Raw genomic sequence first — 19727 nt, forward strand, 5'->3', positions numbered from 1 at the left:
TAGACTACATGGAATCTCAGACTAAATGACGGTCTGGTACATATTTTGACAATCTACAGGCGTTTAGGGTATTAATTTAAACTCAAAGTGCTGCTAGACTAAAACATGTTTAGACACAGACAGCATTTATCTGGGTTAAAGGACAGCGACGTATAGACGCAATTTAAACCACCACTTCCGCATGAATAACTATGCTAGACTACATGGAATCTCAGACTATATGACGGTCTGGTACATATTTTGACAATCTACAGGCGTTTAGGGTATTAATTTAAACTCAAAGTGCTGCTAGACTAAAACAGGTTTAGACACAGACCGCATTTATCTGGGTTAAAGGACAGCGACGTATAGACGCAATTTAAACCACCACTTCCGCATGAATAACTATGCTAGACTACATGGAATCTCATACTACATGACGTCTGGGACGTATTCTGACAGTTTAGAGGGGTTTAATAACGGTTTTCATGCATTTAAGATAAGTAGAAAATATAGCCGTAATATAGCTGGTCTATATTGGTTTATATTGTAGACGCGAGGTTGAAAAGACGTCTATTGCTCACTGGGATACAGCCTACCGTATATCAATAATGGGATAATGTAACAATGTTAAACATTCCATGCACATGAGGTTAAAAACAGAACTGGAATAAAAACAAAAATAACAATGAATATTTATTTTAAAAGACTTAGTAGTAAAATAGGATAGTAAAAGATAAAGGATAAAGGAAAAGCTATTGCAACAAGAAAAGCGTTACTTTTTACCAAATGTACTTTTTACCAAATGTTCAAATATAGCCTACCCTGTGTTACAGAATGTCCACCTTGTTACGATGTTGGGAAACTTTCCCGTGAAATGCAGATTTTCTGATGGCTGTATTTAAAAAAAAAAAAAAAAGGATAAAGAAAAATCTACGTAGGATGATGACCATCAATGACAACCAGAAAAACAATGATGTGTTGATGTTACCGCATTCTATACTGTATGGTTCGTTTGGTTTTAACGATCTCCCTATTGGCACAAGGCAGTGAATCAACATCTTTTTACATGTTTATACAATATTTGGATATAGACATTGCATTGCTGCACCATACCATTTTCCGTCATGACCGGCTACAATGATACAACCAACAAAACAATGTTTAAACAAAGTTTTTTTTGACACCGCCTATTTATCTTTTAGGCCAGCATATTCACGAATATATTCATATACTGTATGTTACAGGTAAAATTGTTTAATTGTAAAACCAATGATTGTTTAGGCTACTACTCATCCTTGAAATTGACGAGAACGATTGATCTGATGCGATTGAGGAGATCGTTTGGGAAACACGTCGAGTTGACTCGTTTACATGACGAACTCTTTCTCGTCATCGGCTCTTGGATGTTCTGTAGCCATAAGGACATGGACATTAGGATATGTTAGCCTATAACTGGAAATATCACAGATATCATGAATATGGAAAGGTATTTTTAAGTAAGAAAAACGTGACATAAAATGTGTCAGTGAGCGAGAGGAGGGGGGATGATGAATAGAGGAGAGAGAGAGAGAGAGAGAGAGAGAGAGAGAGAGAGAGAGGGGGGGGGGGGTGATTGAGAGAGAGATTGAGAGAGAGACTGTGTGCGCACGGGACAGCAGCACACCGGCCGTATCTGGGAGTCGCGAGGATGGAGGTCCGACCAGACAGGTTTAAAGCGGTCGCGGGCAAGACTCTGGGAAAGATACACAGGTACTTCCTAACGATATTGATGGTGGTTCTCAATTTGGTTGATTTTAACCCCGTTTGTTGAGAATATTGTCAGATACGGTAGTTCATCCATCACCCCATTCCCAAATCTTATCTCCCATGTTAACTTTCTTGCTGGGTTTCTGACAAGTTGGGTATAGGCTACTTCTTTTGTGAGAGGGACTATAAACAAGCGCAATGTCAGATACTCTACCACACGATCTATACCTGGATATTGGTGAAGCGCACCTGGACGCCCACGGTACGCGCATTGGGCAGGCTACATGTATGTTAACAACTGGTGTGCAGAGAGTGAGAGAAGGAGTAGATATTATGGATCTTCAACTAGAACACTGAGAAATAATGTCATGTTCAAGATAAATATATTCTGCAGTTACATTTGATAATGTATATGGTTTACAGTTTGTTCAGTCTTCGCAGGTGACATGGTGTCACTCATAGAGTGGCTCTGAGAGGTGTGATTGTATAATGTTTCCGTGCGTAATTCGCGCGCCCTGGCTGATTGAGAAGATTGTCCAGATGGAAGGAAACGGAGAGAGTAAGATTAACCTCGTATAGTGTCCCTAAGGCAGTTAGACGGCTCGCACTCGGACGAACTAACCATCACTTCTGATTTAAAGGTTTTCAGCCCTCCATTAGCGCGTTCATTATTTGAACCAACAGTTCGATACAGTTGCTCAAAAACAATACCTTTTAATAATGTTTGGATTTTCACCAACATTTAAGGTAAAGCCCTTACCCTAGGTAAGGTCCTAACTCTAACCCTTCGACACCTTATTTTTTTTACATTATGCAGTGATTCATCCTTAAAAAAATCAAATGAGTTAGTAAAAGAAATGTTGAACGATGAATAATTGTGAACAATTGCATAAAGGCTTCAAAATTAATAGTAGAAATCGACGCATATCCATATGAGAAAATAGCCAACATCTGAGTCAGATAGGCGGATAGGCCTAATTTATGTATTATTTATTTCAGCAATATTGTCCATAGGTCTTTCAAATGACTTCACTTCGTCTAAGCCAGAATAACTCTACTATTTCTCGTGTTGTGTATTCACATGTTATTCACATGATTGAAAGCAATGCGTTTCCAAAGTTGTTACACAAATAGCCTTATTTATAATGGCGATATTGTGGAAAAACATCCATTGGAACCAAAAATCACGATGAGCACGCTTATATGCAAACTTTTAAAATGTCGTTTTTATATTGGCTCATTGCCAGATATGAGTATTACAACGCAAATTAGCAGATTTACAGACAAATAAATGGTTAGGTTTATAATGTAATAGTATTCAATAATAATACTCAATAATAATAATAAGTCAATAATATTCTATCGACTGTAAATTAACATTTCATCGGCAGTGTGATAAGGCAATAATTTAATACAAATTAGGGACACTTAGGGCTACACGCAATAGCAATAATGGCTTCGAGTTTGCGCTGTCTCAGGATTTGGGGTAAAAACCAAACGTATAAATCCTTCCTGAAATAGCACGTTTCTCTGCCCAGCTGTCGGTCCATGTAAATCCCTAAACTCCACCCCTCCCACTCTACTACAGCCCCCTCTACCACCCACTCCACCCTCACCCCCGCCTACATGGTTGTCATCCCATCCGGGACTCCCGGATTAAGAGTGTAAGGCACGAGAGTCAAATATATGTTTTATTGCTCTGCCTGATGGTGTGGTGTCTAATGCGAGGCACTGCGAAATATTTCATTGGATTCAGATCGGCGGGCGGGTGTGGGGCGGAGCGGTGTGGGTGTTTATGCGGGTTTTGCATTTGTGTGTGCGTGTGAGCAGGCATCTCACAGACAAAACCTGGATCCCTCCCACCGAATGCAGCCAGTAGTTCATTTATTATTTAGAGGTTTTCTCCATCAGAATGCGTCCCCTGTTTCTATATTAAACTCTGCTAAGTAAGCAAATACTACAGTATGATAAGGTCAGGAGCACCCCTAACACTTGCATACTTCCCTTATCATTCTCTCTGTATCTGTGCATCCCTCATCATCTCTCAATCATTGGAGGGTGTCCCCAGATTCTCAGCCTACCCACTGTGTGTTCCCCACATACCAACTACGAAAAGACTTTCTAACACTGAAATGATGAGTCATTTGTTTCCTCATATATTCGTCAAAAATCAGGATTTGTCAGCCTGGTCCCTTTAAGACTATTTAAGGCTGTGTAACTCTTATTAATAACGTGGGTATACTCGAAGTAAAGTAGGCTACAACAGTATTTGATTTGGGACATTGGAGTTTCCTTATTCAGAATTAACACTGTTTGTTCTTAAACGTTCACAGAAAGAGCAGTTCTGTTCTGTTTTCTTTGTGTGGTTCTCAAATGGTGGGTCAAGACAGGTAGACAGGTACACTCGATTTCCCATGTAAGTACAATTGATGAGTATAGGGCTTGATGAGTAGAAAGATAGAGCTTTATAGCATAGTATTGTTACTAACCAAGTACTGATGTTGATAGAGTTTGTTTGTGCAGGGTCTCATTTTTCCAAATTACGAAATCAAAGAGAATCTGAATCTCCAGTTTCTAGTGGAAAACGACTGGGAACAAGTGTTGTTTTCATTAATTTGTGCATGCATCTAATGTGCAACCTTCTTGGAAAGAGAACTCAAAAACGATAAACAAAGTGCTTTCATTCTCTTTTATTGTGTATTTTGGAGTAATGTTGATAAATGTTGAAATTATTAGTTTGGAAATTAATGTCACATGTATTTGGAAGGAATGAGGATTATAATGACACAAATGGTCCTTTTTTATGTAAATGGCATACACAATGTTTCTATGTGTGAATAGTCGTGCACAACAGAGTAGTAATGCATGCCAAATATTCATGCGTGCATGCGTTTGTTGAGAGGAGGGTGCCTCTCTAGGTAACACAGTCCCACCGAGAACCAATCTGTTCACTAGAGAGAGAGGAGTGGGAGAGAGAGGGACGGAGGGAGGGAGGGAGGAAGGAAGGAAGGAAGTGAGTGGTAGAGGGCGACACTACTGTTAGCTAAATCCCAATAGCAAAAGCAGCAATTGTTTTAGAGGATCTGATGGGTAATGGGGATTTTTTTTTTTTTTTTATAATATTTTTTATTCCAATATAGAAGATGTCATGTACATTGAAAAAGGGGGTAATGGGGATTTCTGAGATCAATTTCATCAGACAGCGGCTGGCTTTTAAAATGTTGCTAGTTCCATCAAACTAAACCACTTGTGTTAACTGTGGATACGTTTGCCACCTATTCACTTGTTTATAGCAGCATTATACACCAAATGGAGAGACAACAAGCTTTAATAGAGGTTTAATAGAACCTCTAAAATGTCATTGGATAACTGGACAAATATTGACTAGAACGTCTGGGATTACGTAACATTTTTGCCACTATCGACTTTCTCTCTCTCTCTCTCTCTCTCTCTCTCTCTCTCTCTCTCTCTCTCTCTCTCTCTCTCTCTCTCTCTCTCTCTCTCTCTCTCTCCCTCCCCCTCCCCTTTCCCCATTTCATCCTCTTATGGGGGATTATCAGGAACGCTCTGTGAATTGGTGAATTTAATATAAAAGGTAACAAAAGAGTCTCATATCGTCAGCTCATTTACCCTCATCACTCTTACATAGGACTGAAGAGCTGTCTCCATTATGGCGTGCAGTGCTGATTGAATATTAATGGATATTGCTTCTTAGATTATAATCCACAGCAATTATTCCCACATATTGTTCTTCTCAATCAACATACCCAGTAAAAAAAAAGAAAAATCTACAAATTTGATTCCAATTAAATTCCCTCTCCTGGTAATTCCATTAATTCAATTCCCCATTCAATGTCCTCAACAATTACCTTATTTACATTCTTGACCAATTTAGTTATAGTACCTTAAAGGGATCATTATTTTTATGTTTTGATTTGATGTTTTTTATGTTTTTGCTGTTGATATCAGGTTTTTTTAAGAGGAGAGTGGACATCCACCCTCATTCTGTATTCTAATAATGCATTCAGGCAGATAGAACTTGTAGAGATGGGGTTACAGTGAAACAGGGTCGGGAGCAGGATTTGACCTCTGTTGGCCCAGGAAATACAATGTGGTGAAGATACCCATGGTCTGGTGGGGTCAAGGGGTCGCAGACCTCAGGCAGTTATTGCATGTAAAGGATTATCAACCACTAAACATAAGTGCTTTATTTTGACATTTTATGATTTCTTTCCAATACTTTTGGAGCCACTGAGGAAATGTGTATTTGTATCATTTGTTGAGTGCCTTTTACTAGTTTATTGTTGCTGTATCTACCCTAATAATAATAATCATAATCATAATAATCATAATCATAATCATAATCATAATAATAATATATTTTATTTTATAAGCACTTTAAAAAACACAGCAAACAAAAACAGAAATAAAGATACAGAAGATCAAATCGTATTCAAAAACAAAAAGGAAAAAATAGAAAGAGCTCATGCAGCTATGGGTTAGTCAGGGCCATGCCATGCTCTACGAAGGCGAGTCTGAAAAGATGCGTCCTGAGTCTGGTCTTGAATGTGTTGAGAGTATCAGAGAATCGGATGGCTGGTGGAAGGGTGATCCACAGCCTGGGTGCAGCAGCAGGTGAGGAGGAGGATCTTGAAGGAGATTCTATGTTTTATGGGGAGCTAGTGAAGTTGTTGCAGGGTGGGGGTGATGTGCTCCCAGGGTTTAGTGCCAGTGAGGATCCTGGCAGCTGAATTGTGGACATAATTGTAGCTGATTCAGGGCCTTGCTGGAAACACCACAAAGGACCAATAATCCAGGCGGAAGGTGACAAAGGCATGTATTAATGTTTTGGCAGAGGTATCAGAGAGTGAAGGTCGGAGACGGGAGACGGTTTTGAGATGGAAGAAGGCAGACTTGGTGACTGATCGTATGTGGGGTTCAAAGGAAAGGGTTGGGTCCAGCAAGACCCCCAAGTTCCTAACCTCCGAGGAGGGGCAGATGGAACAGCCATCAATGGTGAGGACGAGGTTACTGATCCTTTGAAGGAGGGTCTTGGGCGCAACAACCAGGAGTTCTGTTTTATTGCTGTGGAGTTTGAGAAGATTGGTGGTCATCCATTTTTTTAGGCAGGAGATGAGAGGAGTGAGGGTGGCAGGGGGTTTGGTGTGGCGGTAGAGCTAGGTGTCATCAGCATAACATTATGTGTGGAATTTGAGGCTATGTTTCCAAATGATTTCGCCAAGTGGGAGGAGGTAAATGGTGAACAGTAGCGGGCCAAAAGGGAGCCCTGAGGGACGCCTTGTCTCACTGGTGCTGGGGCGGATCTGGACCCCCCAAGGGACACCTACTGCCACCTGTTGGACAGGTATGATTTGAACCAAACCAGGGGTGTTCCAGTGATGCAGAGGGCCGTCTCAAGTCATTCCAGGAGGATGGTGTGTGAGATAGTATCAAAATCTGCAGAAAAGTCAAGGAGAATGAATATAGTGATATTGCTATCATCAGCAGCCAAGGGGAGATCATTGACCACCTTGACCAGAGCTGTTTTTGTGCTGTACTTGGCCTCTGATCAGGAATGTAGTGGTTCAAATGGTTGGTAGTGTGACATATATTTCTGGAGATGAGAGGCAGCGGCGTTCCACAAGGAAGCATATTGGGACCTTTACTGTTCCTAATATATGTGAATGACATGTCATCAGCATGTGATTGCAATTTGTTCCTGTTCGCGGATGACTCGGCTCTGCTGGTCTCTGACAGGGACATATTGCAGGTGGAAAAAGCGCTAAGCACTGAACTGAGTAGAATCTGCATCTGGCTAGCTGACAATAAACTATCAATACACCTAGGTAAAACTGAAACCATCCTATACGGATCCCCATCTAAACTCAGAAAGGCTGTAAATTACAATATAAAAGTGGGTAACATTACTATCACAAGAAAAGAGGATATTACATACCTGGGCTCCATCTTAGAGGCAAATCTTTCCGGAGATAAAATGGCAGCAAAAGTAATCAAAAAAGTTAACCATAGAACTAGATTATTGTACAGGATATCCTCACTTGTCAGTAAAAACACACTGAGGACCCTATCAGGAGCTCTCATTCAATGTCACTTCGACTATGCCGTAACATCATGGTACTATAGAACCACAAAGGCCCTAAAAACAAGACTCCAGACAGCCCAAAATAAACTGGTTAGGCTTCTGCTAGGCCTCAACCCTAGGACACATCTAACCGCTGCTCATTTTTTGAGCCTTGATTGGCTACGAGTAGTTGACAGAGTGCAGCAGCTTGCACTGGGCCTGGTCTTCAAGATACGCTACACCACAAAGACACCCAAGTACCTGTCAACATACTTCCAAAAAGTGAACAACGTCCACACATACAATACCAGAGGAAGCTCCACGAACCACGTTCAACCGCGTTGCACCACAAACAAGGGGTTAAACTCGTTTGCAAACTATGCAGTAAAAATGTGGAACGCCCTTCCTATAATCTTAAAGGAGTGCAAAACACTGTCCACCTTCAAAACCACTCTCAAAAAACATTTACAGGAGGCTGCAATCCGTAACTGGACCCTCTAAATCAAAAATCAAATTAAAAGACTACACCCCCACCTGGACTACCCTCTATATATTCTTGTTGTTTTGTTGTTATGTCTGTATTGTTCTTCCCATGTTGGATGTATGTTTATCTTGTAGATAGTACTAGTTATTTGTCTGTATTATCTTGTAGATAGTACTCGTTTTTTGTCTGTCTTACATGTAACGATGAATTGAGAATCAAGGACCCCAATTGAAATAAGCCAGTGGCTTTCTTGGGTTTTTATCCTGTTAGTTGACCTTGTATGTAATATGTACTTTCATGTACCTACTTCTGCAAATCTTCTAATAAAGTTTTCAATCAATCAATCAAAGCTACACGTTCTAGAATCTTGCTGAGAAAGGGGAGGTTGGAGATGGGTTTGAAATGACTGAGGTTGTCTGGGTCCAGGACCCGGTTCTTTAAGATGGGTGTGACAGCAGCCAGTTTCAATGCAGTAGGGACAGAACCAGTTAAGATAGATGAGTTGATGATATCTACCATAGGGGGCAGAGGACAGGCAGGCTCGCCTTGACCAGAGAAGTGGGCAAGATGTTAGTTAAGGACGTTAGTGAGGTCAGTGGGGTTGATATTTTCAATATTCCTGTACGTCATGGTGTGCTGCAGGAAGCCAGGGGTGGAGGGAACAGGAATAGAGAATTGTATGGCGAGGTGGTCAGCGATGTGGAAATTGAGGCCACAGAGGTTGGTCATGGTAATGGACTAATGGATGGAGTACACACAAGTACACTTAGGTGTTGAGCAGGAGGAAAGCCATGGATAAGTGGAGGGTCCCAGAGAACTGTGTGCTGGATGGCTGCACTGAAAGAGGCAATCTGTTTGGACTGCCCAGAAGCCACATCTATGAAGCTGGAAAAAAGAGAGTCTTTATTTTGCAATTCATCTGTCTGACTGCAAAAGTAAAACGACCCTAATCACGTCTCCAGACAGATTTCCTGCAGTTCTTTATCAGTTGTTTAATTGATATATTTGACAGAGTATACAGAGTACAATCACGGCTATAACTACTTCATAGGTGTAGCATAAACTAGACCAAGCTCAGTTTTTGGGGAACACGCTCAAAGCAGAGCAAAACAAAAATGTGCAATAGCCCCATCATGTCTTGCACTGTCAGAACACTCTATCTATGTATTTCAGTGTAGTCACTAGTCACCTTTCTGCAGCATCATCTTTGAATTGTATTCCAAAAACAAGTGACAGGCCAGCCATTTGGATTGCAGATTTAAATCACCTTACATCTTACATTATCTGCTGAACTACTGTTTGTATAGATTGTGGTCTTCAACCGGGGGTCCGCGAACCCTAGGGGGTCCGCAGAGGTACTGCAGGGGGTCCGCCAATTTTTGTCATAATAATTCACAATTTTCACCAAAATAATCAGTGAGACAAAAATGATATTGAGTAAAGTACACGCATTAATAGGCAATAATAAACTACTTTTGACAAAAACAATTTACAAAATAAATTATGCCCATCATGCAGAGTCTAACATAAAGTCAGCTGAAAAAAATAACACACCTGTCTAGCAAGCTATGTGTTGGCTAAAACGCTGCAGTTCGGTCTTCATTGCGAAATTAACGTTAATTAATAACTAGCATAACGTTACTAATTTAGTTACTAGTTTGATAATAACAAACCCGCCTCTTTGCTTCTCTATGCGCCGCTCCTTTACCATTCCGAGGTCAGATCCCGTGGATCAGAATGGGCGGGCGTCTTTGAATTACGCACAGCTATCCACGAGATTCTGGTTGGCCAAAACCGCGCGGAGCTGGCTGCGCATTTCAATGCATTTCCGCGGAGCCCTCGCCTGACGTGAAATGCGCAATTGTTGATCACTTGGAGGCACTCGAAAGTCAATTTGAGAAGTACTTTTCTGATGTGCATGTGCCAACGTCTAAGCACAAGACATGGATACGGTTTCCATTCAAAGACAATGCATCCGACCAGGGGCGGCGCTAGGGGGTGGCTACTGGGGCTCAAGCCCCGGATGTTTTCTGAAAAGCCCCGAATGTTTTACAAAAAAAAAAAAAAAAAAAAAAAAAACTCTCGTGAGTAACGTGCAGTACCGGAGTCCAACAGAGAGGCAGCAGCTGCGCGACATTAGCCTGCATACTGCGTAGCCTGCCCTGCCCTGAAGAAGAAGTGATCTCAATCAGTGCCTGACTTGCACAATTGTAAGGAAGGATATCCCAAAGTTGTTTTCAACAAAACAAGCGCCAAGAAGTGTTGCAGCAGCCGTATCAGCAGCTGACAACAATGACTTCACCAGCAGTGATGACATAGATGATGTTTCAGGTTTGTGAATCTTATTAGAAAGGTGACTGACTCACTGACACTACTTTTCCGGTTTGCTAATGCTAGCTGGCTATCATAACATAACGTTATGTTATAATGAAAATGAAACATAGCAAGGTACTGTTACGGTACATGGTAAGAAATCAAACAAAGGATAATACTTATTCAAATAAAGTAATATTATACTTATAATACTTATTCAAATAAAGTGAATAACAGGCTGATAGTCTTTGATATCTGCACTCTGGTTGACTGAGTAACAAGTGAAAAAGAATGATGTAACGTTAATGTTACAGCTAGTAAACATGGAGTAACCACATTAAGTATGCCCTTATGGTAGTATGTATGTATACAGAACATGACTCAAATCTATCCTAAGATGTAACTCTAACTAACTAAGTTTGTTTAATGTCCCAGGGGGGATTTGATTTCACAGTACTATACACAGGCCAACAATACATGTAATATATCGTCATATAACACAGGACAAGACTCTAAATACAATATAAGTGGTGAGCACAGAGTCTGCCCTGATATACATACTGTAACATAACTAGCCTCAGCCCATCAATTATGTAATTCTATACAAATATAAATGATGGTGACTGACAGGGGGAGCTACGTGTGCTGACCTCCCTCTGTGCCCAGAACCACCACAATTAGTTTGCTTCATTAAAGGGTGTGAATGTATATGTGTTCTCCAGTGCCTTTTGTCCGCTTTAAGGTGGTGGTAAGTTGGTTGAAGGTTGAAGGCCAAAAATTTCGGCGCGCTCCGCGCGCACATTATATTCTCCCTCTGGGCTAAGCCCCGGAACTCCTACGATCCTAAATCCGCCCCTGCATCCGACGCCTAAACCTGACAGCCGCTGAGGAAGATCAGCTGATAGACAGTACACACAAGAATGTGTACGAGTCACAGCCTCTCACCCAGTTCTGGATCCATTGCCAGAAATACTTCCCCCAACTGACAGCAAAGGCCATGGTGAGCCTCTTGCGTTTTGCAACAACTTATCTTTGTGAAAGAGGATTCTCCTCCCTCACCTACCTGAAGAGCAAATACAGTTCCAGACTGCAGCCTGAGGATGACATGATGCTCTGCCTGACAACCTCCATCTCCCCCAGAATAGACAGGGTGTGTACCACCCACCAGGGCCAGTCATCTCACTGAGGTAGGCATACCTGGCTTCCTGAAGCTAAAAGTTTCATTGTTGAAAAATTATAATAATAATAGAAAATATAAGCCTGTATATAAACACTGGCGGACTCAAGGGGGGGCAGGGGGGGCGACCGCCCCTCCTGGTGCCCCCACGGTTGAAAAACATCTCTCTTAAGTGCCCTTTTGAGTGGCGAAAATGAGAGGACGTGCTCTATTGGTGCCCCTCCAATGGTCTAAACCTGACCATGAGCCCCCACAGTGGAAAAAAGTCGCACTAAAGTGCCCTTTTGAGTGGCGAAATTAGAGGATGTGCCCTATTGGCTGCCCTTCCAATGGTCTAAACTTGACCATGTGCACTGATGGGGTCCCATGTTGTCCAGTAGCTGCCCTTTTTTTCTTTTCGCCCCTGCCCTTCAAACAGCCTGAGTCCGCCACTGCTCATCAACAACAACAACAACAACAACAACAACAACAACAACAATAATAATAATAATAATAATAATAATAACCAATCATAATTATGCATTAACGGTTTATCAATCATAAACACATATAGGCTAATAACCCAGTTTATAAATAGGTTAATACGGTGAAATAAAAGGTGAATGAAGTAAATATAAAAGTTATTATAGGCTTTAAAATGTGAGACATTTAAAAATATATATTATTACATGTGGGGGTCCCTGTTCCATTTGTCTCTCATCCAAGGGGTCCTTGGGTTGAAAAAGGTTGAAGACCCCTGTATGTTCTATACTATAGAACATAACTCAAGGCAGGCATTAATAGACTACTACTAGCTGCCCTGTATTTGCATAGGCTCCCTCCATCTTCCTTTGTTCTGTTAGGATCATAATGATACTGTACAGTGCCTTAGGTCATCTGACTACCGCCCCCCCCAACTCAAATACTGTTTCAGTCTTAATTGCTGCCAGCTGAGATTATTCAGGTCCTCACTATTCTAATGAGATATGAACCTCGTCAACTGACTGAGAATGCAGTAACCATCGCAGGTGTGTGTGTGTGTGTTTGTTTAAAAATGCGGTATATGGGGATGTATGGATAGCATTAAACAAATGACTACCTATAGTCCACCCACCGGATGGCATTTCATAGGTTATCTGTACTCCTATGTCTGTATTTCAGCAGTGCAATTGTTTTTTTTGCGGTTTTAGCACAAACGTGGGCATTGGGGCGGGGGGGGGGGGGTCATTTCACCTGTTACCACCGACACAAAGTACCAATACGCCAGCCTGCATTTGTGCTGGCTGAAAACATAGCCTCTACTGTCTCTGAGTCATCTTTGGAATCTGTAGAACAACTGGAAAGGAGAGCATGGTGATGATGATGATGATGATGATGATGAAGATGAAGATGATGGCGATGGGGGTGATGGCAGTGGTGATGACGATGATGATGGTGATGATGGTGATGGGGGTGATGGCAGTGGTGATGACGATGACGATGATGATGATGATGATGATGGTGGTGATGATGATGATGGTGATGATTATGATGATGATGATGACGATGGTGATGGCGATGATGATGAAGATGATGATGATGATGATGATCAACATGATGGTGGTTGTAGAAGAGATAGAGAAATGGCAATTCAAGAATTGAGAAGTATCACTTATTTGAATATATTGAATCTATGTACAGTACCAGTCAAAGGTTTGGACACACCTTCTCGTTTAATGGTTTTTCATATTATTTTCTACATTGTAGATTAATACTGAAGACATCAAAACTATGAAAGAACACATATGGAGTTATGTAGTAAGCAAAAACGCGTTAAACAAACCAGAATATGTTTTATATTTTAGATTCTATGGAATGCCAACTATGGCTACGTTCGTAAATTCGCCCTGAGAGCGGCGGAGCGCAGACTGGGTTCAACGTCATAAAGGGACCAAGTCATTTGATTGGACGAGGCATTCCATGAGTGCTGATCAGATTTCCAGAGCGAATTTACGAACGCAGCCTAAATGTTAAAATGTCAGAGCAACAAAATCAAAGAGATGTTGAGGAATTTAAATGTAGTCCATGAATAGATTAGTTAGTCCAAGTCCATGTCCTGAATTAGTGTATGACTGTAAATCGCCATGGAGTCCACCAACCCTTTCAATGACGTAGAACTATGAACATCTTTACAGTCTCTACAGACTACTGGTCCTCACTAGGGCTGTGGAAGGCACACACACACACACACGCACACACACACACACACACACACACACACACACACACACACACACACACACACACACACACACACACACAGACAAAGAAATACACAGTTACACAGTTAAACTAAATGTAACAGTAATTAGCAGTAATTGCTGCCATGGGCTAGTCTCATTAGCAGGTAGCATATGTGCCGATGTCAGGCTGCAATCTGTCTCTTTAGCAGAGGCTGAGGTTTAATGAGGCCCTCCTGCAACATAGGTCCAGTCAACTGTGTTGGAGCTCTTCTCAGGTGTTTAGTCACGGTTTCCCTTTGGCATGTTTTGGTTTGTACTGAGAGCCTACCGGTGTGCGAGTGGTGATGTGGGGGGATGCAGATTATGGCTGCGTTTGTAAATTCGCTCTGAGAGCACCGGAGTGCACATGGGTTCAACGTCATGAAGGGACCAAGTAATTTGATTGGACAAGAGGCATTCCATGAGTGCTCAACAGAATTCCAGAGCGAATTTACGAATGCTGCCTATGATTCAGAAGATTAGCAGTGGGACTACCATCCAGGGATCCACTTGTACAGGTTTGCTGTTTAAGTCTCCATACTGTATTGCGGTAGTCAGTATCAGTTTTCACCAAATTCCAAACATCACTTTTAGCTAAAACTGCAATGCAATGGTTAGGACATCTTTCACCATAATAGAAATATAGGGTGATGGTGAATCAGAATCAGAATTATTTTTATTGTATTTAAATATATTCGCACATACAGGAAATTGACTTGGCTGGTGGTTGTGTGGTTGGTGCATAAGACATAAAGACACAGACAACAATATAATGAAAAACAACAACAATGTAATAAACAACACTATATAAGCAAAAATAGTAACAAAAATAAATTTAAAAAAACAATGACAGAAAGGGGCAGTAGAGCAACAATTATGTAGGTTGTAAATTAGTGTATGTAAAACTAATATAGATAGAAGAGAGAAAGAGAGAGAGAGAGGCAATTGAGAGAGAGAGCGAGAGGGAGAGGGAGAGAGAGACAAGGCAGTATATAATGCACTATAGAAAATCTCATTTGTCAGAGAAACAGTAAAAGATGAATTGATAGCGAAGATGAGTAGAGTTAGTAGAGTTCTACTACTAGAATATAGAGGATGAGTCACTTTGGTAGTCTGGTAACGTCGCATGTGGCGCATTATGTTCCTTCCTCCATATTCATTTCCGGAAGTGTATAATTTTTGTAATCCTAATCTGAATGTTGTGACAGATTAAGAGTGCGTGGGTGGACAGAGTGGAATCACGCCCACAGCACATGTGACACGAGATCAAAAGAGAGAGAGAGAGACAGAGACAGAGAGAGAGAGAGAGAGAGACAGAGGAGGGAGTGAGGGAGGATAGAGAACACGCCGGAAGAGGTGGCAGAGGATGCAGGAGATAGGGAGAGAGAGATGGAGTGAGGGAGGGAGGGACGGTGGACACAACCTTTAATCCCTTTTACAGAGCCCATTGCTTTTCCCAAGAAATATATGATATATTCATCACCACCTTATCAGTACAAGTATAAAACAGTATCTGTTCACAATCACTCTGACTAACAACTGTACTGAATAAAGCTCAAACTTCATTGGGGAGTGTCTTTACACTGTCTTTTCTGTACCAGTCGTCATTCTCAGACTGATTGCGTGTATTTAGTGAGGGGATTACACTGAATACTTCATGTTGAATGGGGGAGGTACAAGCTACAAGATTAACATGAGTGTAGAAGATAGATAGATAGATAGATAGAAAGATAGATCACACAGTCCTTGCTTTTGAACACGTCATAAAAAGTATGTTTGTTTAAATCCTGTATATACTGTATGTATGTATGTATCACCAACCCTTTAGCTTTTTGGTCATTTGTGCGATTTGAGAATTGCCGGGATGCGGACCTTTTCACCAGACCGTGTCAAATATAATAATGATCTTAGTTGATTCTGTGCATTTCAGCAGGAGGCTATGGACACACGTGTGCTCACTGCACAACACTTGAGTGAAGTCTGTGTCTTAAATGTTCTGCTCGAGTTCACGTTGAACATATTTCACATGATTGAAATGAGAGCTTTTGTGAATCAATCAAAAGAAGTTGACATGCCACGTGCAATGACGAGAATTAATCTAAGAAGGGCGTCATGGGATAATGGGAGCAGGCAGGTGGGGCTAGCATGAGCGACGGCGAAGGAGAGGATAACAGAGATCAGCTTGCTATCAACCCTTCTCATCTACTGTGATCAGTGAAAGTTAGCTGCCATAGAAGAATACTGTATATAAAACTCACAGCTGTTAATCTGTAAACAAATTGTAAATATCTTGTACTGCCCATATCCATCGAGTGATTTGTAGTTGCCTAACTGTCGTATTGTATTGTTCTTTTTCGCCCCTGTCCGTTTCATGTATTGTAGCTGATAACAAATGAATAACTTTCATATACAGTACAAGCCAAAGGTTTGGACACACTTTCCCATTCAATTGTAGGTGTCATACCATTGCTGTAGCCCTGGACAATTCTTGATGTAGGCCTATGACATTCATGATCTGTAGGCTACACATTTTGCTGCAGCTTCTGTGTGTGCTTTCTTGAGATCCGTTTACAACAACCTCAAATTGTTTCCCATTAAGAAAAGTGTGAAATTGTATCGAGCCACTGGGGGTACAATTTGAATGATGAGCACAATCCAATCCCACTCCTCCCCTAGAACAGTCAATTTCTTCATTTAACGAATTCTGTTAGAAGACTGACATTGAGAAACATATAGATTTTAATGTAGCCAAAATGTTGCATATTTTAGAGAACTGCTATCCATCCAATCCATTTTACATCACCCAAAAAATGTAATGGTTGTGTTAATTTATGTTTTTTTTAATATGAATGAATGAATGAATGAATGAATGGTCTTTATTGTCATTGATATAGTACAGGTACCATACAACGAAATTTGGGAGGGGGGGCTCCCCTGGTGCTAGGAAAAAAACCTAAAAACAAGAAGGGAAAAGAGCTGGTTTACATAAATAAAGGCTATGAATGAATGAATGAATGGTCTTTATTGTCATTGCTATAGTACAGGTACCAAACAACGAAATTTGGGAGGGGTGGCTCCCCTGGTGCTAGGAAAGAAAAAAAAACTAAAAAAACAAGAAGGGAAAGGAGCTGGTTTACATAAATAAAGGCTATGTACGCTATCCACTATACTATACTGTACAGATAAGACGACTAGGGTTGTCATATTGCACATAGTGTTATTGCACATTCATTTAAAGTGTCGCAGTTTGCAGGCTTGAAATGTACACATTTGTGCCTCAGCACTACACCTGATTTTTTTCAATCCAGCAGCTGCCATCAATCCGTCCAGACTGTCCAGGGCCCAGAACCTAGGTCTTTGCTGTGTTCAGGGCCTGGATGGCCCTGGGGTAGAAGCTGAGCTTCAGTCTGTTTGTCCTTGCGGCCATGGTCCTGTACCGCCTTTTCGAGGGCAGCCGGGCAAAGTGTTCTTACCCAGGGTGGGATGGGTCTCTGGAGATCTTGGAGGCCTTCCTGAGGCAGCGTGTGTTGTACAGCTCTTCCAGAGAGGGGAGGGGGGCGCCGGTGATCTTCTGGGCTGTTCTCACGACTCTCTGTAGCGCATTTCTCTCCGCGGTTGTGCAGCTGGAGAACTAGTTGCAGATGCCGTAGGTGAGGATGCTCTCCACTGCGCCGCGGTAGAAGGCCACCAGTATCTCCTGCTTGTTGTGTTCCTTCCTGAGGACTCTCAGGAAGTAGAGCCGCTGTTGTGCCTTCTTGATGGTGGCTGCTGTGTTGTTCTTACGATGGAGTTGCTGGGGTGGACGGGGGTGAAGTCGTAGGTGTAGAGGTTGTAGAGGATGGGGCTTAGCACGCAGCCCTGGGGGGACCCAGTGCTGAGTCTGAGGGCTGTGGAGGTGTGGGAGTCCACCCGCACCCTCTGGGGGCGGTCGGACAGGAAGTCCTTGATCCATGCACATATAGGGCCCTATTATGCACTTCATAAGTCTTAAGCAATAAGACGAGGCGGTAGATCTAAACTTAAGACGTGGAGGCGTGGTCAAGGCCACTTTGCTATTTTGCGTGCGGTAGTGGAAGCCTAAAACCCGGCGCTAAGCAAAGAAATTAGTCATGGGTGTGTTTTGGGCGTCTTCTCAATCAACCCAATCAGCGTGCCAGGTGCCATTCCCTTTAAGAACCGGCTGCGTTAAGTCATTAGCGCTATGCTATTATGGAAGTCCTAAGAAGGAGGTCAGCGCGCTTCTCTGCCTCTCCCTTCTGAAATAAAGCATTTATACTGTGACCGTAATTGACGTCTTGCCGTGGAGCCACGTGCGTGTTCATGTGTGCCCACATGCATGCGCAAACCGCGGAGGTGCGCTCGTGTTTCAAAACGTGCATGAAGTCTAAACTTAAGAACTTTTCAAACCACTTCTTAGCGCTAGGAGCAAAGTCAGATCGCATAATAGCAGGGGCGCCTAGTGCACTTCATTAACATATGAACACTCCCACAATGAGTAATATATGCACGGGAGTATTACGTCTTATGTGTGGGCGCCTATCGACACCGGCATAATAGCAGTAGCGCGTATGAAGCGCATAATAAGGGTGGCGGTAGGTCTTAACCTGGCGGTGCGTCTTAATTAAGACTTAAGACGGCAAGTTAAGAAGTGCATAATAGGGCCCATAGAGTGTGATAGTCCCAGGTCTAGTAGTTTGGTCACTAGCCTGTCTGGAAGGATGGTGTTGAAGGCAGAGCTGAAGTCCACAAAGAGCAGTCTCGCGTAGCTGTTTCCCCTCTCCAGGTGGGATAGAGTGGCGTGGAGAGTCGTCGCGATGGCGTCCTCTGTGGACCTGTGGGCTCTGTAGGCGAACTGGTATGGATCCAGGTTGGGCGGGAGGCGTGTGAGTATGTGGGCCCGGACTAGTTTCTCGAAGCACTTCATGATGATTGGTGTGAGTGCCACCGGGCGGTAGTCGTTTAGGCAGCTCACCGTGCTATGTACACTATCCACTATACTATACAAATAAAACACTGTGCTGTACTCTATGCTATGCTATACCTATTCTAACATTTCCTATCTCTGAACCTTATGTACCCGAGGGTTGTCATATTGCACATAGTGTTATTGCACATTCATTTAAAGTGTCGCAGTTTGCAGGTTTGAAATGTTCACAGTTGTGTTTCAGTATTGCACTTGATTACAATCTAGTAGCTGCCATCAAATTGTCTAGATTGTCCAGGGCCTAGAACCTAGGTCTTTGCTGTGTTCAGGGCCTGAATGGCCCTGGGGTAGAAGCTGAGCTTCAGTCTATTTGTCCTTGCGAACATGGTCCTGAACCGCCTGTCCGAGGGCAGCCGAACAAAGTGTTCGTTCCCAGGGTGGGATGGGTCTCTGGAGATCTTGGAGGCCTTCCTGAGGCAGCGTGTGTTGTACAGCTCTTCCAGAGAGGGGAGGGGGGCGCCGGTGATCTTCTGGGCCGATCTCACGACTCTCTGTAGCGCTTTCCTCTCTGCGGCTGTGCAGCTGGAGAACCACACGCAGATGCAGTAGGTGAAGATGCTCTCCACTGTGCAGCGGTAGAAGGTCACAAGCAGCTCCTGTCTGATGTGGTATTTCCTGAGGACTCTCAGGAAGTAGAGCCGCTGTTGTGCCTTCTTGATGATGGCTGCTGTGTTGGTCTTCCAGGACAGGTCATCCTGTATGTGCACCCCCAGGAATCG

The 19727-nt window shown here is 42.4% G+C and overlaps 1 protein-coding gene across 1 annotated transcript in view; it reads left to right on the forward strand.

Annotated features, from left to right (window-relative positions):
* Positions 1-1669: 1669 nt before the first annotated feature.
* slc17a7a (solute carrier family 17 member 7a) overlaps positions 1670-19727 on the forward strand; it is a gene marked incomplete at both ends in the record, with an annotated part of 59870 nt that continues 41812 nt past the window's right edge. Inside the window, one exon of the mRNA XM_080522486.1 lies at positions 1670-1731. Within this exon, the coding sequence (XP_080378612.1) occupies positions 1670-1731 (62 nt within the window). The remainder of the gene's footprint in view (positions 1732-19727) is intronic.

The sequence above is a fragment of the Nansenia antarctica genome (genome assembly GCF_963989245.1).
Source record: "Nansenia antarctica genome assembly, chromosome: 2".
Classification (NCBI taxonomy): Eukaryota; Metazoa; Chordata; class Actinopteri; order Argentiniformes; family Microstomatidae; genus Nansenia; species Nansenia antarctica.